Source organism: Bos taurus, chromosome 21 (assembly GCF_002263795.3).
Source record: "Bos taurus isolate L1 Dominette 01449 registration number 42190680 breed Hereford chromosome 21, ARS-UCD2.0, whole genome shotgun sequence".
Classification (NCBI taxonomy): Eukaryota; Metazoa; Chordata; class Mammalia; order Artiodactyla; family Bovidae; genus Bos; species Bos taurus.
This window is the reverse complement of record NC_037348.1, coordinates 67,597,387-67,622,588: the sequence shown is the minus strand read 5'-3', so window position 1 is coordinate 67,622,588 and position 25,202 is coordinate 67,597,387. Positions and strand designations below refer to the sequence as shown.

The window sequence follows — 25,202 nt, the reverse complement described above, 5'->3', positions numbered from 1 at the left end:
GCAGCCGGGTCAGAGGGCACGGCGCATTGCCCCCACCCCGCCCCACCCACCCGGACATCTGCCCCACAGGAGCACCTGTTATCGGCCTGAAACACAGGTGCTCAAGTGTGAGCCGTCTTTAAATGAAATACTAGCTATTGTAAGTAACCACCGCCCACAACGTGGGCGAGCTTCAAAAGGTACTGGCCGCAGAGCACAGAGCCACGGGAGCTTAAGAGCGAATTCACCGTCAGAAGGTCACGGGTGGTCACCCTCGGGGTGGGGGGGGGGGGGCGGGCAGGTGTGCCCAATGTTGGTCACACAGGTGTCTCCCTGACAGTTCAAGCTGGCACGCATCCGTACACACACACACACACACACACACCCACACCCACACACCACCATCCATCCCACGCCGGTCTGTCATTACCTACCAAGTCAGAGTGGCTCAGCTCTCACCCACCGCGGACCTCACAGCCGCCCGCAGGAGCGGGGCACGGGCCAGGCCTGGCCTCCGACACCAAAGAGCCCCCACCCAGCAGGACACACACCAGCGCACCAACGCCTGTGACCACGGTGAGCGGGCAGCTCTGCCCCCGCCCGCAGAGGGGACAGATCCACTGTGCTGCTGGGCCAGCCTGCTGGGCAGGCCAGTGCCCAGCCCGTTGGAAGTCCAGGCCAAACTGTCTGGCCCCAGCACAGCCCACGCAACCTGGGCCTGAGCAGCTGGGAGCCGGCTCTGCCACCCTCTTCGGTTCCGCTCCCGATTCCCGCCCCCCCCACACGCCCCCAGTAAGGGCTTCTTCCTGGGCTCCTCCGGGACACAGCAGGCCCGTCCTAGTTCTGGGAACACCTTCTCAGGCCGGAACCTTGGGCCGCCCCAGCCGACAGGCAGCACCCAGGACTGCCCTGGGTGGCTAGGCGTCAGCGGGCACGGGCTCTGAGGACCACCCCTCACCATTTGACCTGGCCCTCCCAGCTCCGACCAGGCAGGGCCAGACGGGCGCGGGACAGGCGCGGGGAGTCCACGCTGACAGCAGGTGCAAGAAATCGCTTTATTTGGCCAGGACACCCCCATCCTAGGCCAGCAGAGAGTGGGGGATCCCGCGGGGCCCGCTGGATGGGGCTGGGGTCGCGGTGCGACGGGCCGGTCACGTGGCCGCTCAGGCCTCGGCCTCCGCTTCGCCGAACAGCGGATTAAGGAAGTAGCTGCGGCTGGAGCTCCTTTGGTCCGACTTCGGGGCCGGGAGCTGCGGGAGCGCAGAGTCAGGGAGCCCGGCCGCAGGGAGGTCCCGCAGCCCCGACCCCGGGCGCCCCTCACCGCCTCCGCGGAGTCCGCCGCGTAGAACACCGGGTTGTGGAAGCCCAGCGGCGCCCCGGCCCGAGCGGGGGCCGCCTCGTCGCGCCTCCTCCACCTGGAGGCGAAGACACGTGTGAGCCCGACACACTCGAGCCCCGAACCCCTGCCCCGCGTACCGGGGTCCCGAGCCCCCGGCCCGCGTCCCCGAGCCCCCGCGCCCCGCGTACCTGAGCCTCCCCTCGCGGCGCAGCAGCAGCGCCCCCGCCAGCAGCGCCGTTAGCACCAGCAGCCCCGCGGCCGCCAAGCCGCCCGCCAGCCCCGCGCGCGCCGGCGCGTTCAACCCCGCCGCCGAGCCACCCCAGACGGGCGCGCCCGACTCTCGAGCGGTCGCCGAGAGGATTCCGAGGGCCTCGCCTGCAACGCAGGGCGCCGGCTCAGAATCCCGGGACGGGGCGGGACCGGGGCGGGGCGGGGGGGGGGACTGGGAAAGGGGCGCCGCGGTTACCGTGCTCCGCGATGTCCGCCAGGAGGGCCCGGGCCAGGCGCCCCGCGCCGCCGGTCTCGGGCCCGGCCTCTACCAGCACCACCTGGATCTCCGTGTCCGCCTTCGCGTCTGAGGCTTCGCGGAGCCCGGGCGGGCGCGGGACCTTGGACACGGCCACTTGCAGCCCCTGGTACTGGGGCTGGAGAGGGAAACAGAGTTGGTCCGGGGACTCCGTCCCTCGGACCTGTGGGGACAAAGCGGGCAGGGACAAGAGCTTTGCAGGCGGAAAGCGGACGCATCAGGGAGGCGGCGGAGGGGGTGCTCCCAGACCCCGGCGGCAGAAGGGTGGGGGCTGGGCTGGGGGCGCGGCCTCAGTACCAGAGCCAGGAAGGCGTGCAGCAGCCGCGCCCGGTACTGCTGCAGGTCAAAGGCAGGGCCGTGGGTCAGCGACACGACAGCTCCTGCAGCAGGAAGGGAAGGAAGGGTCAGCCCCGTAGGTCCGAGCCCAGCAGGGAAGCAGGCTGGGGCGAGCCAGGGTGGCCGCGCCGCCCCAGCTCTGAGGGGCGCGGCGGGGCGCTCACCGCAGAGGTCGCAGCACTGCCCTTCGGGCCGGAGGGGCTCCAGGCAGGCGGCCTGGGGGCAGCCGCCACCCAGGGGTTGGAGCAGTGCGGCGCAGATCCACGGCTGCGCCTGCAAACGGGGAGCGGGGGTCAGCGTGGAGAGAGCGAGGGCCAGACCGGGAGAGAGCGCCGCCCGCCCTGGGAGAGAGCGAGCGGGAGACGGCGGGGCGCGGCGGCAGAGCCCCGACCTCCGCCCAGCGCCGGGCCCGGCCGCGCGCCACTCCGGCCGCCCCGCGGCGGGCCGCCCTCACCTCGGCGTTGCCGCAGACGCAGCCCGACGGGTCCGCGCAGGCCTCGGGGTCCACGCTTAGAGCCCCCGGCCCGTGGAAGCGCAGGCGGCCCGCGCGGGACGCCAGGAAAGCCGTCAGGTCCTCGTCGCGCGCGAACGTCTGCAGGTGGCCGGGTGAGCCCGGGAGCCGGTCGGAGCAGAGACAGCGCCTGAGCGCCCGGAACCCACCAGGCTAGCAGGGTGGGAGGCGCTCCTGGGAGACCCCCGCCCGCCCCGCGCGCGCCCGGCCCACCTGGCCCAGCGCCTGGACGCTGCGGACGCGCACGGTGCCGGCGCCCGGGCCCAGGCCCACGCGGAAGGAGGCGTCGGCCGGGAAGACGACGTCGTCGTGGCGGCAGGGCACGCGCTCGGCGTCCACGGAGAAGAGGCCGCGCCCCGCGTCCCCGGGGCGCCACAGGCGCGGATCGAGCCACAGGAAGCGGTCGGGGTCGAGGAAGCGCGCGCGGGCTCCTGGGCGGGCGCGCGACCCTGAGCTGCGCCGGGAACGCGCCCTCCAGGCCGGCCCTTCCCGCGGCCGCGCCCCGCTGGCCCCGCGCCCCCCTCACCTGGGCCGCAGTCCGGGCGCGAGCCGGCGTCCGCAGCGCCGAATCCAGCTCCCGAGGCCAGGACGAATTCCCCGTCCAGCGGCAGGAGCTGCAGGAGGCACGGGTTGAGGCGGCGCGTGGGCGCCGGAGGGTCCGGCTGTGCGCCCACCCCCGAGCCCCGTCCCCGTGGGCGGGCGAGTCTAGGCCGCCGCCTGGGCCGCTGAGGTCGGGGCCGGGGGGCACTTCGCCCGGGCTGAGGGTCCGCCGGGCCGAGGGAGCGGGGAGTTTGCGGCAGCGTGGCTCCCGTCAGGGCGGCCGGCCCCCTGAGAAACTACAATTCAAGGGCCCGTCGGCTCCACGAAGCCAAGCCGCCGGCGCCCCTGGAGCAGCCCTCACCGTGAGGAAGGGCAGCGGGGCGGCTGGGGAGGAGGGAACTGGGGTGGTGGGGCCGCGGAGCCGCGCGCCCCCTTCGGGCGCGGGCAGCTCCTTCACAGACGCCCAGGCCTCGGTGTCAGAGGCCGCGCGAAGGCCGGGAGCGGGGGACCCCACCCCACCGTGGGGTCGGGGCGGAAGTGAGGGCGGGACCGGGGGGCTGCTCGGTGTGGGGGTCCCCGACGCTTAACACCTCTGGGGAGAGGCTCCAGCCTGCTCCGCAGGGTCTGCTCTTCAGCCCCCCAGGCACTGGGCCTGACCGGCAGGCTGACACCGGGCAGAGTGAAGGTCACGGGCCAGCCTCGTCCGCGGCTGGGGGTGCAGTCCCGTGCCAGCCAGGCAGACCCCCCGCCCCCCACCCCTGCAGGTGCCAGGGCCGAGCCCTGGGGACCGAGGGGCGCAGGCGCATCGGGAGGGGCGGTGGGTGTCCGCAGTGTGAGGCTCCAACAAGAACTTGGTTTTCAACCGACCCAAAGAGGGGGAGTGTGAATAATACACGATGAATGCCATAGTTGGAAGACAGTAGGAAAGGGCCGAGAGAGAGAAACCAGGAGAGGTGGGAGCTCGACACCAGCGCCAGCGTTCGGATACGACGGCAGGGTGCGTCTGAAGAAACCGGGAAGAGGAATTCTCCGCATCCGAGGAAAGCTGGGAAACCGCCTGCAAGCTCTCACTGGGGACTTCCCTGGCAGGCCAGTGGTTAAACCTGCTCCCAGTAGGGGCTCCTGTCCAGTCCCTGGTCAAGGAACTAACATCCCACACAGCACCACCAACCATGTATGTAAAAAAGAAAAAATACTTTAAAAATGAAAGGTCTCATTGAATGCCAAATAAGGAAAATCACAGAACGCTCTGTTTATGAATATCAAAGACAAAGAGGACGCTGTAAAAGCGGCAGAGGGAAAGAAATCACCCAGGAAGGAAAAACATTCAGGGATTGGGTTTCTCAGCAACGATGCACGCAGACAGCGGAACAGGCTGCCTGAAGACGTCCCAAGTCCGTAGAGCAGACACTGCCCTGGACATGGCTCTGCCCTCCAGAATAGTGTGTCATATATTAAAGGATAATAAAACAATCTCTAAGCCTGAAAGAATTTCCCACAGTTTATTGTGATCCACACTGTCAGACTTTATTTTTTTGGGCTCCAAAATCACTGCAGATGGTGACTGCAGCCATGAAATTAAAAGACGCTTACTCCTTGGAAGGAAACTTATGTCCAACCTAGATAGCATATTCAAAAGCAGAGACATTATTTTGCCAACAAAGTAATAGTCTAGTCAAGGCTATGGTTTTTCCAGTGGTCATGTATGGATGTGAGAGTTGGACTGTGAAGAACGCTGAGCTGAGCACCGAAGAATTGATGCTTTTGAACTGCAGTGTTGGAGGAGACTCTTGAGAGTCCCTTGGACTGCAAGGAGATCCAACCAGTCCATTCTGAAGGAGATCAGCCCTGGGATTTCTTTGGAAGGAATGATGCTGAAGCTGAAACTCCAGTACTTTGGCCACCTCATGCGAAGAGTTGACTCATTGGAAAAGACTCTGATGCTGGGAGGGATTGGGCAGGAGGAGAAGGGGACGACAGAGGATGAGATGGCTGGATGGCATCACTGACTCGATGGACGTGAGTCTGAGTGAACTCCGGGAGTTGGTGATGGACAGGGAGGCCTGGCGTGCTGCGATTCATGGGATCGCGAAGAGTCGGACACGACTGAGCGACTGAACTGACTGAACTGAAAGCCTGAAAGACTTCAGAAGGATTGCCGCAGACAAACCTACGCTGAAAACATGCTCGGAGGAAGTAAGGACAGAAGCTAAGAAGAGATATGGGAAGCAGCGTGATGAAATACTTTTGTGACATACTTTCGTGATGAAATAACAAAAATACTTATTGCTGTCTCTTAATAAATGTTTAAATCAAGGACTAAAATGTGATGGGGGAGGGAGAGACCGAAAGGTCATGGACATACAGTAAAGACCTCACTTGTTCAAGGGAAAATACAGATACTGAAAAGGTTAAGAAATCAGTAAGACTGCCAAAAACCTAGATGAAATATACCAATTTCTAGGAAAGTTTAAAATATAAAAATTGATGCAAGAGGCAATAGGGAATTTGAACTGACAAGTAAGCATTAAAGAATTTTAAATGTCAGTCAAAGACTTCCTATTCCCCAAATTCCCAGTCCAACCAAGGGTTTTACAGGTGAGCTCTGCTAAACCTTCAAGGAAAATTTAATTTCTTCTTCCTGAAGTTGTTCTGGAAAACAGAAAAAGAGTGAAAAATCACCAGTCCATTTCATGAGGCCACTGTAACCTTCATTCCAAAACCAAATGAAGGCACTTCCTGGTGGTACAGTGGGTAAGAATCCACCTGCCAATGCAGGGGACACAGGTTCGATTCCTGGTTGGGGGAGATTCCACATGCCATGGAGCCACTAAGCCCATGCACTGCAACTACTGAAGCCTGTGCACCCTGGAGCCTGCGCTCCGCAAGAGAAGCCACTGCGACAAGAAGCCATGCCCCAGAAAGAGGAGCAGCCCCCCGCAACAAGAAAGTCCCCGCAAGAGCAAAGACCCACTGCAACCAACAATAAATAAACCAAAACCAAATGAACGACAAAAGGAAAAAACTTATAGGCTCAGTTGACTTACAAACAGAAATGTGAAGATTCTAAATAAAATATTAGCTGATTGGATCCAATAATGTATCACGTCCCAAGAACGCAGAAAGGAAGGGATAAGAAAGGCCCCCATCCCAAGTTCTCTGCAGCGTGTGCAACGGTGTCCCAGCAGATGGCAGTGGAGAGTCTTGTGCCACCAAAATCAGTGTGACCGGGAAGGGAAGTGTCTGGAAGAGGCACACTTCAACCTGTACCCGAAGGAAGGTGCCAGGAAGGCGTCCGGCTCACAAGGACGGTTCCGCCTCAGAAAACCCCATTAACAGGCTACCGGGGGAGGGGAGTTACATCTCAGTCAATGCAGGGAAAAAAAACTGGGAAGTTCAGCAACCCATCTATGATTTTTCAAAAAGCTGCCAGCAAACTAGAAATAGATCAGAAGTTCCACAATTAAATAAAGTTATCTACAAAATACTACAGCAAACATCACACAGCGGAGAACCTCGACATGTCTTCTCTTTTGTGCTGGAACAAGACAAGAAGGCCTATTTTCGTCACTTTTGTTTAACATAGGGGTAGAGATCCTGGACAGTGATATAAGGAAAGAAAAGGAAATAAAAGGAGTCTGGACTGGAAAGGAAGAGCAACAACGGTCATTGTTTACAAAGATAACCACATAGACGATATCATTCTTAAAAATAGGGCACCATTCACAACAGGAACCAAATTATATAAAGGATTTATAAATTAGCCACTACTACACAAAACCTCTACATGCACCATTTTAAGACTCTAGTAAAGAGTTTTATAGCCATCGACCTGAAATATTTGAAGAGAAAATCCATGCTCTCAAGTGGATGACTTGCATATATAAAGTTGTCATTCATTCCCAATCAAATTCCAGGGTTTGGGTGGCCAAAATCACTGCAGATGGTGACTGCAGACATGAAATTAAAAGACGCTTACTCCTTGGAAGGAAAGTTATGTCCAACCTAGATAGCATATTCAACAGCAGAGACATTACTTTGCCAACAAAGGTCCGTCTAGTCAAGGCTATGGTTTTTCCTGTGGTCATGTATGGATGTGAGAGTTGGACTGTGAAGAAAGCTGAGCACCAAAGAATTGATGCTTTTGAACTATGGTGTTGGAGAAGACTCTTGAGAGCCCCTTGGACTGCAAGGAGATCCAATCAGTCCATTCTAAAGGAGATCAGTCCTGGGTGTTCTTTGGAAGGAATGATGCTGAAGCTGAAACTCCAGTACTTTGGCCACCTCATGTGAAGAGTGGACTCATTGGAAAAGAGTCTGATGCTGGGAGGGATTGGAGGCAGGAGGAGAAGGGGACGACAGAGGATGAGATGGCTGGATGGCATCACTGACTCGATGGACGTTGAGTTTGAGTGAACTCCGGGAGTTGGTGATGGACAGGGAGGCCTGGCGTGCTGTGATTCATGGGGTTGCAAAGAGTTGGAGACGACTGAGCGACTGAACTGAACTGAACTGAACTGGTGTTACCTGATAAACCTACGCTATGATTTCTCTCCAACAGTCAGATCCACAAAGAACTAGTCAACCTTGAAACAGAAGGGTGAAGGTGGCGCAGGGGGGCCGGTTTCCACCTGGGTCCTCTGAGGGTTGGCCTCTCAGAGTGGGGGAGAGGCGGGGGAAATTGACCCAGTGGATTTTAAGACAACTCACAGAGCCTGAGTGGGGACACTGTGGTGCTGGCAGGAGAACAGGCAGAAAGATCAAAGGAACTACAGGCAAAGCTCGAGGAGAACCCCCACCACACCTTGGGCAGCTGGCGAGCAGTGACCCCAGTGCCGAAAAGCAAGGGGCAAGGCTGGTGGCTGGAGGAGGACATGAGAAACTGGGCTTAATCCAAGGAGAAGAATACAGCTGGTTTCCTAGTTAGCGTCTGACTCAGACATGTGCCCCTGATGGGAAAACCATGACCCGAGAGACATAATATATGGCTGATTATGGTTGTGACCGAGAAAAGGGGAAGAGACGCTTAAACAAAACACTGAAAACACAGGTTTAAAGCAACCGATCTTGCATCTGATAGATTAATAACAGGGGTTTCTTATCAGCAAAGGGAAACACAGGCAGAATCCATAGTGAGAAGACATTTGCAGTAACTCAACAATTAATGGGTAGAAAATAATAGATTCCTAGGCAATCTGCCCAGAAATGGGAGGGGAGGTGTTCAGAAAGAGAAAAATCCCAGGGAGAGAAGTTCCAAACCAAAGTGAAAAGTGAAAGTGTTAGTTGCTAAGTCGTGTCTGACTCTTTGAGACCCCATGGACTGTAGCCCGCCAGGCTCCTCTGTCCATGGGATTCTCCAGGCAAGAATACTGGAGTGGGTTGCCATTTCCTCCTCCAGTGGATCATCCTGACGCAGGGATTGAACCCAGGTCTCTTGGATTGCAGGCAGATTCTTTACCATCTGAGCCACCTGGGAAGCCCACGTTCCAAACCAAGAGAAATGCAAATTAAATCACTGAGTTGCTGTGCCTCGTTACAGGCGACATCTCAGCAGCTGGACCACACTGGGGCCCCACGGGTAGGGCTGGAGGAAGGCCCTCAGACAGCACTGGGTCCTTTCGGCCCCCCGTCTCTGTGCCCCTGGGCTGTCTCCACCCAGGACCTCTGGGAGCTGACCTCTCTGGGCAGAGCATAAGCAGGGGAAGTGAGGGGGGCACCCCAAGGGACCATGCAAGGGGTACAGACATGCGGGACAAAGAGGAGGGCTGGCTGGGCCAGGGCGGGGACAGAGCAGAGAGAGGGAGTGAAGAATGAATGAATGCATGACTGTTGTCTCTTTTGAGATCCCCAAGCACGCCCCAAGGAGATCATCCAGGCAACTAAGGGCCAGAAGGGACAGAGACATTACCTTGCCAACAAAGGTCCATCTAGTCAAGGCTATGGTTTTTCCAGTGGTCATGTATGGATGCGAGAGCTGGACTATAAAGAAAGCTGAGCGCCGAAGAATTGATGCTTTTGAACTCTGGTGTTGAAGAAGACTCTTGAGAGTCCCTTGGACTGCAAGATCAAACCAGTCCATCCTAAAGAAAATCAGTCCTGAATATTCATTGGAAGGACTGATGCTGAAGCTGAAACTCCAATACTTTGGCCACCTGATGCGAAGAGCTGACTCATGTGAAAAGACCCTGATGCTGGGAAAGATTGAGGGCAGGAAGAGAAGAGGACGACAGAGGATGAGATGGCTGGATGGCATCACGACTTGATGTACATGGGTTTGAGTGAACTCCAGGAGTTGGTGATGGACAGGGAGGCCTGGCGTGTTGCGATTCATGGGGTCGCAAAGAGTTGGACACGACTGAGTGACTGGACTGAACTGAACTGAACAGAACTCCCTAAGGAGATCGTCCAGGCAACTAAGACGGCCAGAAGGGACCCCCAGGTCCCAGCACCCCCATCTTCAACTGACTCCTCTATATGCGGGTTCCTGCCAGTTCCAGGCGCCCCCTGCCCTCTCCAGGCCCCTGTCTGGTTGCCACGGTCGCCAGGGCTGTGGGGGCTCCTGAGTGTAGCCACGGTTCCCCCCTGGCTCTGCCACTTCCTCGTCCCCCTCACTGCCCCCTCCACACCTGAGTCTTTGGGTTGGACGCGTGGGAAGGGCGTCTGGACCCGGGATCTATAGGAACTGGCACATCCCGCCCGAGGCCCCTTCCCAGGCTGCAGGTGAGGGCTGGGGTCTCTAACGCCCCCTGCCCTGTCCCCTGTGGGGCCAGACTCCCAGAATTGATGCCGCTTTCGAAAACCATCAATTAACTGAGCTGCCTCCAGGTGGAAATAAGGGGTACCCAGACCCTGCATCTGGGCAGCCGAGTGAGTGGTGCCCAGGCCTCCTAGGCCACCAGCAGCCCCCCCTCACCGACAAAGTCCAGTGGCCTCTGGGTGAGGACCCCGCCCTGGAACTCACACTGTGAAGCGGTTTGAGAAAAAGGCCCCCTGATGGAGTTCCGAGGCACAGGACAGGGAAAGCCTTTGGTGGGGCAGGGAGGGGACTTCCCTGGGGCAGACCTAGAGAGGACGGACTCCTGGGCGACAGGACCCAGAGGCAGGGGCAGGAGGGACAGGAGGCGCCCCCACCTGCTCCGAAGCTGGGCACAGCCTGGGCTGCGACTGTACGACCGGGGTCCCCTCCCTGTGGCTCCCCACCCTTCCAGAAACCCCTCCACAGGCTAAGGGCCAGTGGATTGAAGGGTCTGCCCCCCAGGTGGAGGCCAGTCAGGAAGAGGCCTCGAGTTGACCAGGGCGGGACCTGTGGGCCCCCTTCTAACTTGGGGGCCATTCCCAGCCCTGCTCACCATGTCTGAGATGCTGTGACCTTCTCGCACCAGGACTGACAGCGTCTGCAGGCAGAAAGGACGTCAGCGAGTGCCCCCCTCACTGGGCTCCATGGGCCTGGACCACGCCGGGACCCCCCCACGGCCCCAGGAGTGGGGTCAGGCACCTTGTCTGCGGGGAACTCCACAGCAGCGCCCGCACACGGGGGCCGGTTCTGGCTCCAGTTGGTGGCATCGTCAAAGTTGGTGTTGGGGACCCAGACTTTGTAGGCGGCCGGCGTCAGGGCTGGGGAGAGGACGGCTGAGCACTGGCGTTCCTGCCCAGAGCCCCCAGTGCCCAGGAAGGATGACCTCGCCCAGAGAGACCTGGAGCTAGAGGGTCCAGGCGTGGGACCAGACCCTGTGGCAGCCTGGCCCCGAGGCTCCCCAACTTCTTCTGAATTTGCAGAGCCCGTTCAAACGTGCCTTCCTCAGGGTCTCCCCGCCCCAAGATCACCTCCTCGCAGGCCCCCAGTTCGCCCTGCCAGAACGGCGGCAACCACAGGACTGAGGCCATCGGGGCAGGGAGGCCTCGGCCCAGGGCAAGAAACTGGGGGACCGGGCGGGGGGCAGCCGGCAGACCGGATCTGCCCAGGGCTCAGAGAGGGGAACCGGGAAGGGCTGCAGTTCTCACAGCTCCCGGGCGTAGGGGACCGCCCCGAGCACACGCCCCGCCTAGGCGCCACGCGGTGGTCAGAGGCGCCCTGGGCCCGGGGGTTGGGGGCGGGGGCGGGGTGGGGGACCAGCTTCGGGCGGGGTAGGGGCGGAGGGCGGGCGCGGCCGGCCGTCGGTCTGGCCCGGGGGCTCCGGGGAGCCTCCCGCTCGGCCCCGCGGGCGCTGCGCCAGGAGGGGCCCGACGGCTGGCCGGGTTTCGCAGCCCCTCGCGCTCCCGCGGCGCGCCCCCCGGGGACATGGGTCTCCGGGTGCCTCGGGCCTCCGGCGCACCCCCCAATTCCCTTACCGCACAGCTGCAGCCACAGCAGGACCAGGCCCGGTGCGCCCATCCCGCCGGACTTCGGCGTCTGGGACCCTGAGACTTTGCCCTGCGGGGCCCACGTGACCGGGCGGGGTCGGGGGGGTGGGGGTGGGGGCGGCCGGGAGGGTTACACATTCACCTCCGACCCGCCCGCAGCGACTCCTTGGCCCCTCCCACATACCCAGCTCCAGGACCTGAAGACCTTGGGCGCTCATAAAGGAAGCTTGAGGGCACCACTTCCCAAGGAAACGGTGCGTTGCGGGCGGGGCGCCTCTCTGCCCCAGATGCAGCTCGGACTGCACTCAGCTGCCTGCATTTTGGGGCCGTGTGTTGGCTTGTCCAGGGGCCGGGTCCAGGCAGGCCCTCCTGCCTCCTAGGCTGGTGGACTGTGGATGGTGGCAGACGGGTGGCACCTGGTGTCTGGTGTGTGGAGGATGGTGGGAAGGTACAGGCCTCCCTGTCCATCACCAACTCCTAGAATTTACTCAAACTCATGTCCATTGAGTTGGTGATGCCATCCAACTATCTCATCCTCTGTTGTCCTCTTCTCCTCCTGCCCTCAATCTTTCCCAGCATCAGGGTCTTTTCGGATGAGTCAGTTCTTGGCATCAGGTGGCCAGAGTATTGGAGTTTCAGCTTCAACATCAGTCCTTCCAATGAATATTCAGGACTGTTTTCTTTAGGATGGACTGGTTTGATCTCCTTGCAGTCTAAGGGACTCTCAAGAGTCTTCTTCAACACCAGTGTTCAAAAGCATCAATTCTTTGGCGCTCAGGTTTCTTTTGGATAAGGAAATGGCAACCCACTCCAGTGTTCTTGCCTGGAGAATCCCAGGGACGGGGGTGCCTGGTGGGCTGCTGTCTATGGGGTCGCACAGAGTTGGACACAGAGACATTACTTTGCCAACAAAGGTTCGTCTAGTCAAGGCTATGGTTTTTCCAGTAGTCATGTATGGATGTGAGAGTTGGACTGTGAAGAAGGCTGAACGCCAAAGAATTGATGCTTTTGAACTGTGGTGTTGGAGAAGACTCTTGAGAGTCCCTTGGACTGCAAGGAGATCCAACCAGTCCATTCTGAAGGAGATGAGCCCTGGGATTTCTTTGGAAGGAATGATGCTGAAGCTGAAACTCCAGTACTTTGGCCACCTCATGCGAAGAGTTGACTCATTGGAAAAGAGTCTGATGCTGGGAGGGATTGGGGGCAGGAGGAGAAGGGGACGACAGAGGATGAGATGGCTGGATGGCATCACTGACTCGATGGACGTGAGTCTGGGTGAACTCCGGGAGTTGGTGATGGACAGGGAGGCCTGGCGTGCTGTGATTCATGGGGTTGCAAAGAGTCGGACACGACTGAGCGACTGAACTGAACTGAAGTGACTTAGCAGCTTAGCAGCAGCTTTCTTTATGGCCCAACTCTCACATCCATACATGACTATTGGAAAAACCATAGCTTTGACTAGATGGGCCTTTGTTGGCAAAGTTAAGGTCTCTGCTTTTTAAAAGCTGACTAGGTTGGTCATAACTTTCTTTCCAAGGAGCAAGCGTCTTTTAATTTCATGGCTGCAGTCACCATCTGCAATGATCTTGGAGCCCAGAAAAATAAAGTCTCTCACTGCTTCCAGTGTTTCCCCATTTATTTGCCACGAAGTGATGGGACCAGATGCCATGATCTTAGTTTTCTGAATGTTGAGCTTTAAGCCAACTTTTTCACTCTCCTCTTTCATTTTCATCAAGAGGCTTTTGAGTTCCTCTTCACTTTCTGCCATAAAGGTGATGTCATCTGCATATCTGAGGTTATAGATATTTCTCCGGGAAATCTTGATTCCAGCTTGTGCTTCTGCCAGCCCAGCATTTCTCATGATGTACTCTGCATATAAGTTAAATAAGCAGGGTGACAATATACAGCCATGACATACTCCTTTCCCGATTCAGAACCAGTCTGTTGTTCCATGTCCAGTTCTAACTGTTACTTCTTGACCTGCATACAGGTTTTTCAAGAGACAGGTCAGGTGGTCTGGTATTCACATATCTTTAAGAATTCTCCATAGTCTGCTGTGATCCACACAGTCAAAGGCTTTGCTGCTAAGTCACTACAGTCGTGTCTGACTCTGTGCAACCCCATAGATGGCAGCCCATCAGGCCCCACCGTCCCTGGGATTCTCCAGGCAAGAACACCGGAGTGGGTTGCCATTTCCTTCTCCAATGCATGAAAGTGAAAAGTGAAAGGGAAGTCGCTCAGTCGTGTCCGACTCTTCGCAACCCCATGGACTGCAGCCTACCAGGCTCCTCCTTCCATGGGATTTGCCAGGCAAGAGTACTGGAGTTGGGTGCCATTGCCTTCTCCAAGGCTTTGGCGTAGTCAGTAAAGCAGAAATAGATGTTTTTCTGGAACTCTCTTGCTTTCTCAATGATCCAGCGGATGTTGGCAATTTGATCTTTGGTTCCTCTGCCTTTTCTAAATACAGCTTGAACATCTGGAAGTTCATGGTTCATGTACTGTTGAAGCCTGGCTTGGAGAATTTTGAGCATTACTTTCCTAGCGTGTGAAATGAGTGCAGTTGTGCAGTAGTTTGAAGTTTCTTTGGCATTGCCTTTCTTTGGGGTTGGAATGAAAACTGACCTTTTCTAGTCCTGTGGCCACTGCTGAGTTTTCCAAATTTGCTGACATATTGAGTGCAGCACTTTCATAGTATTATCTTTTAGGAATTGAAATAGCTCAACTGGAACTCCATCACCTCCACTAGCTTTGCTCATAGTGATGCTTCCTAAGGCTCACTTGACTTCACATTCCAGGATGTCTGGCTCTAGGTGAGTGATCACACCATCGTGATTATCTGGGTCATGAAGATCTTTTTTGTACAGTTCTTCCATGTATTCTTGCCACCTCTTCTTAATATCTTGTTTCTTTTAGGTCCCTAACATTTCTGTCCTTTATTGAGCGCATCTTTGCATGAAATGTTCCCTTGGTATCTCTAATTTTCTTGAAGAGATCTCTAGTCTTTCCCATTCTATTGTTTTCTTCTATTTCTTTGCACTGATCACTGAGGAAGGCTTCCTTATCTCTCCTTGCTATTCTTTGGAACTGCATTTAAATGGGTATATCTTTCCTTTTCTCCTTTGCCTTTCATTTCTGTTCTATTCACAGCTATTTGTAAAGCCTCCTCAGAAAACCATTTTGCCTTTTTATATTTCTTTTTCTTGGGGATGGTCTTGATCACTGCCTCCTGTACAATGTCACGAACCTCTGTTCATAGTTCTTCAGGCGCTCTGTGTATCAGATCTAATTCCTTGAATCTATCTATCTATATATAATCTATATATATCTATATATAACCAATATAATAACATAATTTTATATATGATGTTAATATACACTATATATTAAAATATTAATATTTAAATATTAATATATATTAGATATAGTATATGTATATAATATAAATATAAGTAACACATACATAATATATTGTATGTAATATATATGTAATATATAATTTATATATAATATATAATATATATTTAGGTATATTATATATAATATATATTTAATGTATTATTATATATAATATATATTATATATAATATATTAATATAAAATATTGTTTATATATTTAATATAATCTATAAATATAAATTATAATTAATATATTAATATATTTATATTATATAAATTAAATTACATACATATTATATATACTTTTATATACTATATATTATAAATATATATTATATATGTAAATATATATTATATATATATAATTCCTTAAATCGGTCACTTCCCCTGTATAGTGGGATTTAGGTCATACCTGAATGATGAAAACAAGTCTGTGGATTTTTGATGGTGAATGGATGGAAATGGATGGTAAATGAGCTGAATGGTGGATGAAGGTATCGATGGCAGATAAATGAATGGCAAATGGACGCAGGTGAATGAGCGTGGTCGATCAGTAGAACAGTGGTGGCTGGCTGGCTGAGAGTAGAGTGGTGACCGGATATGAATGGATGGACAGGTGAGCAGAGTGAATGAGTGCAGGATGGGTGAATGGGTGGAGGATGGGAGATGTGGAAGGATGAGACCGGGTGGACGGCTGTGTTTAATCAGAGAGAGGGGTGCCTGGCTCTCTCTATGGGAGACAGGAATGGGGGTGGGTGGTGGGGAGTGGATGGATTTGCTGGTGATGGGATGGCAGAGAGGGAGTGGGTGGGCAGATGGATGGGGCTTGGTAACCTGGACGACGGGTTTATGGGTGACGGGTGGGTGGTGAACTGATTGTTAGGGGACGGGCTGGGAATGAATGGCGAGATGAATGGGGTGATTGGTGGATGGTGGGAGACCAACGCATGATGCCTGGTTGGTTATCGTTGATGGGAGGGAAAGGAATGGTGGGTGGGCCCCTGGCTTCAGGATGCCCTTGTGGTTGATGAATTAACATGCAAGGACGGGTCAAAGGGTAGACTGTGGAGGTGGGTGTGCAGGCGGAGTGAAGGGGAGCGGCTCCCCCCGCCTATCTCCAGGCCACCCTCCCTGCAGACCTCCTGTCCTGGGCGCTTTTCTCCCTGATGGTCTCTGCTTCTCCCCCACACAAGGTATCTCCTCCAAGGATGGAGCCCGCTGCTGGGGGCACTCAGATCACTTTCTGCCGTGGCACAGCGACTTCTCTGACTGGGAGGGAGGGAGCGAGCCCACCAGCTTGTCCCACCCTTTCTCCTGGCTGGGATGGGGCACTCAGGAGCTCAGAGGTGCAGGATCTACCTGATGGGTTGGGCCCCAGCCCAGCCTGGGATGGAAGGTGGATCTTTGTGGTCCTGAGTTTGACTTTGGTCACCTGTAGGGCTGACAGGAAGCTCCATCCTCCACAGCAGTCAAGGCAGGCTTCCTGGAAGATGTGGTGGTAAAGCCAGACTGGAAGTATGAGGTCACAGCTGAAGCTCCAGGTCGGACTGACAGGGGCAGTAGAGGAGGAGCCGGGGCTGCTGGGCTCGGGGTAGGAGCATCCGTTGCCCAACGCGCCATTCTGAGCGGAGGCAGGACGGGGTCAGAGTGGGGAAAGACACACATCCCGAAGAACTTCTCCCAGTAACTAGGAGGTCCACTGCACAGCTGCTTTGGGCACGGGTGGGTCCAAGGTCCCCGTGTGTGTCCGGCTCTGCCTTGGCTTGACTGCCCTCTGCGGTCACCTTCCCCTGGCAGAGCTGGAGCGCCCCCACCCCCGTTAGGCCACTGCGCCCCCTTGAAGGGTCCAGTTTCCAGCTGAGTACCAGTCCTGTGGCCTCAGCAGCCACCGCAGTGCCCCTTGGCTGAGGGCACCGACTGCCCCGCTGCCCCCAGGGTCGGGGTAGCCCTCCCCTGCCCGCAGCCATGGTCCACAGGCTTCCCCCCGCACCCTCACTCCGTGGGCACAGATCCACCCCAGGCCAGTGTCCCCGCTCCTTTTCCCGCACGTTTGTTCCTGACTCGCTGTGCGACCCTGGGCGGATTCCCGCACCTCTCTGGGCCTTAGTGTTCCTCTGGAGGGCCCGAAGCTCCGACTCGCAGGTTCGCTTCCTGGGTCCCGGGAGGAGGGGTGAGGACGGCCCCCATCAGCAGGGCCCCCTTCTCTCAGTGTCTGCACAGGGCCACCCCCCAACCCTTGCCACACACACACCCACTGTCAGCGTCCGCCACTGACCGCTGCCCAGTGGGGCTCCTGAGGCTTTGTTCACACTGCACGGGAACCGCCTGGAACACCAGAAGCTCAAAAATATTCACGAGGGGGAGGGAAGGCTGGCACTCCCCCAAGGCTGGCCGGACACCTCCCAGGCCTTGCTGTCCCGCTCAGTCCTGCCAGCCCAGGGGTGCGGAGCCCTGGGAAACTCCTTCCTGTGGCCTGCAGCCTCCCTGCAGCCTCTGGGCCTCGAGGTGGGCCTCTCCTTCATCCACACGCTTGGCGCCAGGCCTGCGGGGGGCAGGGCGTGTGCGAGCCCTCAGGCAAGGTGGCCAGGCAGGCCTGTGTGAGGAGGGGCTACACCAGCCCCACCTGGGCAGAAACAGCTGGCGCAAAGAGCCTGAGGCAGGAGCGCAGAGGTGAGGCAGGGCGTGCTGGGGGCTGGGCTCGGCACTGCCGGATCGCAGGAGGGAGTGAACCGGGGTCTCTGCCCGGCTTGGGAGGGCCTGAGCGGACCGCCCGTCAGCCAGCGGGGCCCAGGCGGGCGGCTGGCAGCTCAGTGGAGGCGGGGGTGTGCCAGGCTCGGATGCGGGCTGTGCCCGGTGAGTGCTGTGGGCCGGCGGCTCAGCTGGTCTGTTTCCTCCTCCGCCTGCAGAGCCAGGCAGCAGTGCCCGCTCACAGCCTGGGGGGCGCGGGGTGTGCGAGGGCCACCCCAGGAGGGCCTCAGTCCCGGCCAGGCCGCCCCTTCCCCACGTGTGCACGCCAGGCAGACGACACCCAGGAGACCGCCCCCAGTGGGTCGCTGAGCCCCCCACCTTGGGGAGGGTTCTGGCAAGGGTCGGTCAGGGGCCTGCACTGTCCTGCCTGCCCACCCCTCCAGTGGGGGTTAACTTGTCGCCTGCCCCCGCGGCCTCTGTATGCGGGGGGTGGTCACTCAGGGGAAACACCTCGGGCCGCTGGGCCCAGGGGAGCCACAGCCAGAGTCAGAGACGCTCCCAGCCACCCAGGGGACCAGCCGGGCCACGACAAGCGAGTGGACCTGGGGGCTGAGTACGGGGTGACCAGGCTCCAAACCCGGCAGGGGGTCGGGGGGGCGCCCTGGAGCCCAGTGCTGTGCTGAGGGTCCCTCCCACCCCCATGCCATCCATGGTGGGAGGACTCACAGCTGCATGACCAGAGCCTGTGTCGTGGCCGGCTGCCCATCCTGTCCAACAGGCCGAGGTCGCCCCGAGGCGCTTCCTCCCAGGGGTGTGGGCACCACTGGCTGAGCCTGTCCCCCCCGCTGCCCCCCTGCCCCTCCCCTGGGTCTCCTGCGGCCTCATGAATGTCTGGGAGCAGAAGAAACAGAGGTGCCCAGGGCGGGGGCCCTGCCCACAGTCCTGAACCCCCACCTGGGGCCAGCAGCCCTCCGGTCCTCAGATCCCGGGTCTCTGTGCTCTACCCTCCGAGGCCCCACCTGCGGCCCTGGGGTTGCTCAGGAGCAAGGCTGGGCGTGCGGTTTGGGCCCCTCACAGCTTCCCCTCAACCTCCAGCGTCTGATAGAATGACCCAGGCTCGGGGTGCGGCCCTCAGCCCACTGGAGCTCTGCAGGGACTCAGGCCACCGCCGGGCCAGCGCTGATGCTGTGTGTGGGGGGTGTGCAGAGGCCGTCAGTCCTCACCTGGAAACACCCCCACGAGGCCCCGGCGCCCCACAAGCCAGCCACGCGGAGACGGCAGAGCGCAGGGTGGGCTCGGGGGGGCCACACGGCTGTGGGGGTGACACGCGGAGGAGCAGGGGTTGTAGGGGGCTGGGCAGAACCCGGGGCCTTCGTGCTGTGCCTGGGGTACTGGAGCAGCCCTGATGCCTGCTGACTCAGGGGGAGCCTCAGGGGAGGAGCGGGGCTTCCTGTGCCAGGGCTGGGCCCCCGTGACCACCTGGGGACGCTGGCCCCATGGTGCTGGGCCTCCGAGAGTGAGCTGAGAAAGAAGCCGAGACTCCTCAGTCAGGTTTATTTTCCTCTAATGAGACAGTTTCAGCATTTCAAAGTTGGGCATTCTACACTCTTACAAACTTCAGTTATTAGCATCAGGAACACAAAAACGTTGCAAGACCTCAAAACACAAATAAATACCAAATAAAACCACACAAGATATACAGTAAACAAAAATATCAAACATAATAATGCTATCAGGAAGTCAGACATGTTGTTGACCCACAGTTAACAACATGATTATTGCTGGGCAATAACTCACACGGTCCTTTTGTGTTTTTTTCTCAGAAGAGCAGAAGAACACGGGACGTGGTCACTGGTCACAATCACTTGGACTGTCAAGATGGGTCCTCACAGCGAGCGGCTGTACAGACGCAAGGTTTTATTTTTTTAAAACAGGCAGATTAAAAATACAGAGTCACACAAGAGATTGGCCTTCTTTGGTCTTTGTTTTGGGTAAGAGAACTGAACGCAGAGGTGTGCCATCAAAGAAAGAACCGATTCTCAAAAGTGTCTACGTGGATGTACACTTCCTTGACCACAGACTCTGTTAACTCTACAGGTAATTCTCATAGAAATCCTGGAAAATAATGCCAGCTTTTTGTGTTTACCAATTAAGTCGTTGAGTTTGCTGTGGAAGTTATCTTACTGGTCTAAAGGGACTAGTTGGGAACAGATCGCCACTGACTGCAGGAGTGGTGCAGCCACCCTGGACTCCACCTCTTTTGTTGCGAGTTCACAAGACAGACTAGACGCAGCAGCAGCAGCAGCAGAAATGAAATGCGGGCACTGCTTCGAGCCACTCATCCGGGCCTCTGCCCGTGGGCCGACCCCCACGCCCCGGGCACTGAGGCCAGCAGAAACGCCTCCACCCCCGCCGCCCCAGCTCCCCGGGGGGCAACCAGCGCAGAGACGGCCGGCCACCTGCCCTGGCTGCAGCCCCCAGCTGACCCCATCCGGCCTGGACCCTCGGGGACATGATCTACTTTGGAAGAAACAGAGCTATCGAGATTTGCGAACAGAAAGCAGAACCATGGTCTTGGGCTGAGCAGCAGACTGGGTGACGGACCCCCCGCCGCCCCCTGCCCCGCCATCAGGTCACGGAGCAAAGGAGCGCCTGGATTTCCCCCAGCTCTCCTCTGCGGCCAGGTCAGTGACAGTCTGGACTAGAAGTTACAAAGCGGGGTTACCAGCTCTGCCTGAGCCCTTTCCAGCCCTGCTGGTCAGCACCAGCAGAGGGGCGGGTTTCGGAGGGCGGAGGTGTGGCTGAGCCCCACGTGGCTCCTGGTCCCTGGCCAGCGCCCGTGAGGGCGGGCGGAGATGCTGGGGCTGGAGCCGTCCACGCCCAGCTCAGGGTGACAGTCGCCCCTCCGAGCGTGGGCCGGGAGGCACAGCGGGCCTGGGTGGCTGGAGGTGTGCGCCCCTGGGGTACACTCGGGGGCCCGCACCTGCTGTTTCAGGGTTCGGCCGGCTGCCCGCAGGCTGCAGGCTGGATGCCAGGCCCGGCATGGGAGACCATCCCTCGACACTGAGTGCCGGGGGGCGACGGGGACGCGGGACCGCAGGTGGCTGGGGACCCTGCGGAGACGAGCTGTCAGGAGACCGCCCGCCCCTTTCTGGCCAGGATGGCCACGTGGGCCCCTGCCGCCGTCTGAGGGCCTGGTGGGGCCCGCCTCCAGGACAGGGGGGCCGCCGGCTGGGAGCTGCCTGCTCACCCCGCGGCGGGGCTCTGGGGCTGGGCAGGGGGCAGACGGCGGCCCTCCTCACCCACCTGCACAGTGACCGTGCCACCCTCCCGTGGGACGGGCTTGTGAACAATTCACACGCGTCTCTGCTGTCTCCGTGTCACCGATACAACCGCCGACTGAAAACCCCTGACCTGTGACAGAGGCCCAGGTGGGCCAGAGCCCAGCCCCCCGGCCCCCACCCACAGGCAAGACCCTCAGCCGGCCGCAGGGGCCCTGCAGGTCTCCGTTTCCACGACAGGCGATGGGGCTGGGACGCAGGCGGGCTGACCCCGCGTGGGACTCACCGCGGTTCCTCTAAAGCACTGGAACGGCCTGTTCCGTGGGGAACTTGATACTGAGTTAATGCGGAAAACGCATCTGTGCGCCGTGTCTGAAACCCGTCCCTTGGCCGGGGCCTGGTGGGGGTGGGGCTGGAGGGGGCCCAACGTCAGATGGACCACAGAGCGGCGCCCCCCTGCGTGGCTGGCTTCCCCGCGGCTCACCGCGGCCTGAAGCTCCCGCCACGACCCAGCGTCCACCCCGGGCACAGTGAGCCGGGTCCCACGGCTCCGGGGGTGGGGTGGGGGTCCATCTCCCACTAGAGGGGCTCCTGGAAAGCCCCCTCACCACTGGCCAGATGCTTCCGGAGTGCTGCCGACAGGCTCCCCACCCAGGGCGGGGAAAGAACTGTTTTATAACAGACCGAGATGCTGCTTCCGTCAGTATTGTCCGTCCTTCTAGTGAAGCAGGAGGAAGTGGCAGGCGGTCCCCGTCGGTCACCTCTGGCCTCCCGGGAACACCGTCTGGAGGTGGGGGCCGCCCGGAGCCCCGGGAGTCCAGGCACCTTCGAGGGAGCTGTGGTCCCGCAGCACCTGCAGGAGCCCCTCCTCTGTGAGCGGACGGGGGTGGGGGGGGCGGCGGGACCGAGGACGCGATCCGCCCTCGAAGCAACTGGGGTGGGGGCGGGGAGGGAAAGAAACGGAGATGAAGACGACGGAGCTGTAACTGCGGGCGGGCGGGTGCTGGGAACCCATGAGGTCACTTATGGAAGCCCAGGGACGCGGTGGAGAGGAGGTGCTTCCAGCAGGCACTGGGGCGAAGGCACACCCAGGGCGGTCGGCAGCACCAGAGAAGCGGGGCCGCCGGGCACCCCTGGCCGCCCCCGCGGCCGCCGGCAGCCCGCGGCAGGCAGTCTGGGGCGCGTGGCCGGCTGGCCCGTCGTGGGCGCGTCTCTTGGACGAGCGGCACAGATGCGCGGTTCACACACATTGGTTTCGCCTAAGAAGCACCCGTCACGTGTAGCACCCATCAGTGTAAGAGCACCCATGGAGCGGGGTGCATAGCAGGGGCACAGGGCAGGCCCGCTCTTCACAGTTGGACCATTGAGAGAAGGGGAACGGGGTGAGAGGCGCCCCGGGCGGGCGCGGCCGGACGACGGGCCCCGGGGCCGCCCTACCCGTGAGAGGGCGGCCCCAGGACGCCCGTGGCCCAGCCCTGCGGCCCGGGTTGGCGGTCTCTGGAATGCTCAGAGGGCCCCGCGGCGGGCGTCTGGGCCCCGCGCCCGGGACTCGAAGGCGCAGCTCCTGCCCGGCCCTGCCTGCGCCCGTGGGCCCGAGAGATTTGGAATCTGGGATGACGAAGCGGCGGAGGCTCCGGGGCGGGGGTGGGGAGCCGGCGGACGGGGCTGTGGGAGGCCCCCCGAGCAGGCAAAGGTCTAGTTAGTGGTCAAGAGAGAGTCTGGCTGAACCATCGCCTTCTGGAATCACGGGGAACACAAAGCTGGGGTCGAGAAGCAGCAAGTCACATCTAAGGCACGTGTACAGGATGCCACCATCTCTACGCAAAGGCTGGAGCGAATGCAGCAGTTATGACTGGATGGGGAACACGGTTTCTGCTGTGGCCGCCGTCAGCGCGAAGTCGCCTGCCCACCCCCAACACTGGACACGGAAGTCGGTGTTGTCAGCAAGAGAGAGCGTGTCTGAACACATGGGGCAGAATTTTAAAAACCTACAGGATTTTGTTTAGAACTCCAAAGTTCAACTAATGCCCTATTTTAGGGTGAAAACAATTATAAATCTGAAAATGATGCACAGCATCCATGAGCAATTTTCCTTTCATAGTAATTTTGAAGTAGTGTCATTAACTACGACAGATATTGAAGGTTTACATTTCTAACGAGAAATAACAACAGATTGAATATTCTCTTTCCTATCACAAGTGATAACCAGTGTTTGATATTTTACATTTTCTTCCAAGAAATATCAGTCTATCAACGTTTTAAAATAAAATGTTTGCAGTAACAATTATCTTAGAACTTTAAATTAAAAAATGATTCTGAATTTAGAGACTTTCAAAAAAGACCTAGGTGTACTTCAGGGTCTTCTGACAAACAAATTATTAAAACAGAGACCAGATGAGGCCTTAAAAATAGACAATATACTATATTTGAAACAAGATTGCACTCTTGAATTTTAGAATGAATATATCAGAATTGCATTATTTCATAAATTCTTCTTAACATGCTGACATGTCCAGCTATCCCCAGGTGTGTGTGTGTGTGTGTGTGTGTGGTGTGTGTGTGTTCTTTTTTTTGGTGTTCAAGTTTAAGGAAGAAAAAAATTCATGGTTCTTTTCTTTAGCATATATGTTTTCCACCTTAATTAACTAGATCTTTAAAAATGAAAATGAAAACCTTCTCTGACAGCAGTATTTATCTCGTCGAAGGATAAATAATTCTCCAGAGTGAAGTGTCGCTAGTCTATTACAAAACGTGTTGGGTGAGTCCTCACGCGTGGCTCCTCCCGCCGGCCCGCGGCCGCCTTCTGCTGCTTCCTCCGTCTCCCAAGGTCCTTTTCTGAGCGCGAGGACCTCGGTGGAGACGGCCGGTTCAAACCCCCCGGAGGAGTTGCCTTCTGCTCGATCCGCCGCCCCGGGGACGCGTCAGGGGTCCGGCAGGTCCGAAGTATCCACTATGACTTTGATAAAAATGGTGTCGTCTTTGATGTACGTCCCGTTCTCCAGCACAGTCTGGGCCACAAAGACGGGGCACCCGGAGGCGATGTTCATCTCCCCAGTGGGCTTCTTGAAGCTGCTGCTGTTGGGGTCCGGCTTGAACGCATCCCCCAGGTGCCGCCGCGAGGACCCCTGGTCCATCAGCATGAGCGTCACTTTCTGCTTGAAGGGCCAGGGCAGCAGCGCGTCGTACTCGCCGCGCATGATGACGAAGAAGAGCGACAGGTGCGTGCCCTTGCCCATGCCGTCCCCGTTCAGGTAGACCCTGGCGCACATCTTGTAGCCGAAGTAGCCGGTGTAGAAGGGCTGGCTGTACAGAGACAGCGTCTTGCCCATCACGGCCTCCTGCTTCCGCCGCTTGTAGTCGCGGATCTTCCAGATGAGCACGCCGTTGTAGCTGGCGGTCTCCAGGACCTGGAAGCGCAGGTCCATGTCGGCCAGGCGGATGTCGTGCACGCTCAGCATCTGGTCGTGCCGGCTCAGCTGCGACTCCAGCAGGCCTGGCGGGAGACACGGCGGGCGCGCGCACGTGACCCACGGAGGCCTGCCCGCAGGGTGGGGGGTGGGGGTGCCCGCGCCCACGGGGGGCCGGAGACGCACGCCCCGGACCCCCAGCCTCAGCCTGCGGGGCAGGGACACCCCGGAGCACCGGCCTGCTGCCCCCGGCTCCCCAGCTCCGGGCGATCCCCCCGGAATCGAAGCTGCTCGGCTCCTTGGCCGGCTTAATCCGGCCCCACGTGCATCCCCGTAATCGGGCTCCTCCCGGTTAATCCTGCTCAGGCGGTTTTAGGACGCTCGCTCAGCAACCCCCTCCCCGCTCCACGCCCAGGCGGCTTCTAGGCATCAGCCACGCTGCCGGGCTGGCCGGGTCCCCTGCCGCCTGCTGGTCACCTTCTGTCCCCTGGCCTTCCTGCGCAGCCCCGCATCTCCGCCCGCAGGCCCGGCCCCGTCGGCGTCCTCCCTGCGCTCTGTGCCTGGCGCAGGAAGCCGGTCACCTGCAGGCGCTCCGCTCTCCCGCACAGCCGGCCCCAGTACCGGCCTGGGACGCGCGGGCTCACCTGTGTTGCGCGCTGCCTGCCCCGCGCTCTTGTCCACGCTCTCCAGCTCGGTCACCCGGTTCTGGAGGGACTCCACGCTGCTCTTCATGCTGTCTGCCTCCTCCCAGTTCTGCCGGAAGGGCCGGATCTCCTTGTCGAGCTCCTTCAGTTTCTCTGCTTGGCTGTCGATGACTCGCTTCCAAATCAAAGTTTCAGAAAGGCAGAACACGGTTAGG

General features: G+C 58.4%; 2 protein-coding genes across 4 annotated transcripts in view; both read right to left on the bottom strand.

Moving 5' to 3' along the window:
* Positions 1-1,017: 1,017 nt before the first annotated feature.
* Positions 1,018-11,622, bottom strand: AMN (amnion associated transmembrane protein). Its single transcript, NM_001077041.2, is given in 12 exon segments — positions 1,018-1,229; positions 1,301-1,394; positions 1,507-1,693; positions 1,785-1,962; positions 2,142-2,224; positions 2,345-2,453; positions 2,635-2,772; positions 2,905-3,122; positions 3,218-3,305; positions 10,581-10,625; positions 10,727-10,845; positions 11,560-11,622. Coding segments are annotated over 12 exon segments (1,389 nt in total). The 5' UTR covers positions 11,603-11,622; the 3' UTR covers positions 1,018-1,142.
* Positions 11,623-19,188: 7,566 nt separating this feature from the next.
* TRAF3 (TNF receptor associated factor 3) overlaps positions 19,189-25,202 on the bottom strand; it is a 116,495-nt gene continuing 110,481 nt past the window's right edge. For 2 of the 3 annotated variants that reach the window (XM_024981638.2, XM_024981640.2), the window contains 2 exons: positions 24,988-25,162; positions 19,189-24,429 (listed from right to left, as the gene is read on the bottom strand). In XM_024981638.2, the coding sequence (XP_024837406.1) occupies positions 23,858-24,429; positions 24,988-25,162 (747 nt within the window). In that variant the 3' untranslated portion in view covers positions 19,189-23,857. The remainder of the gene's footprint in view (positions 24,430-24,987; positions 25,163-25,202) is intronic. The other variant, NM_001205586.2, reaches the window with a different exon arrangement.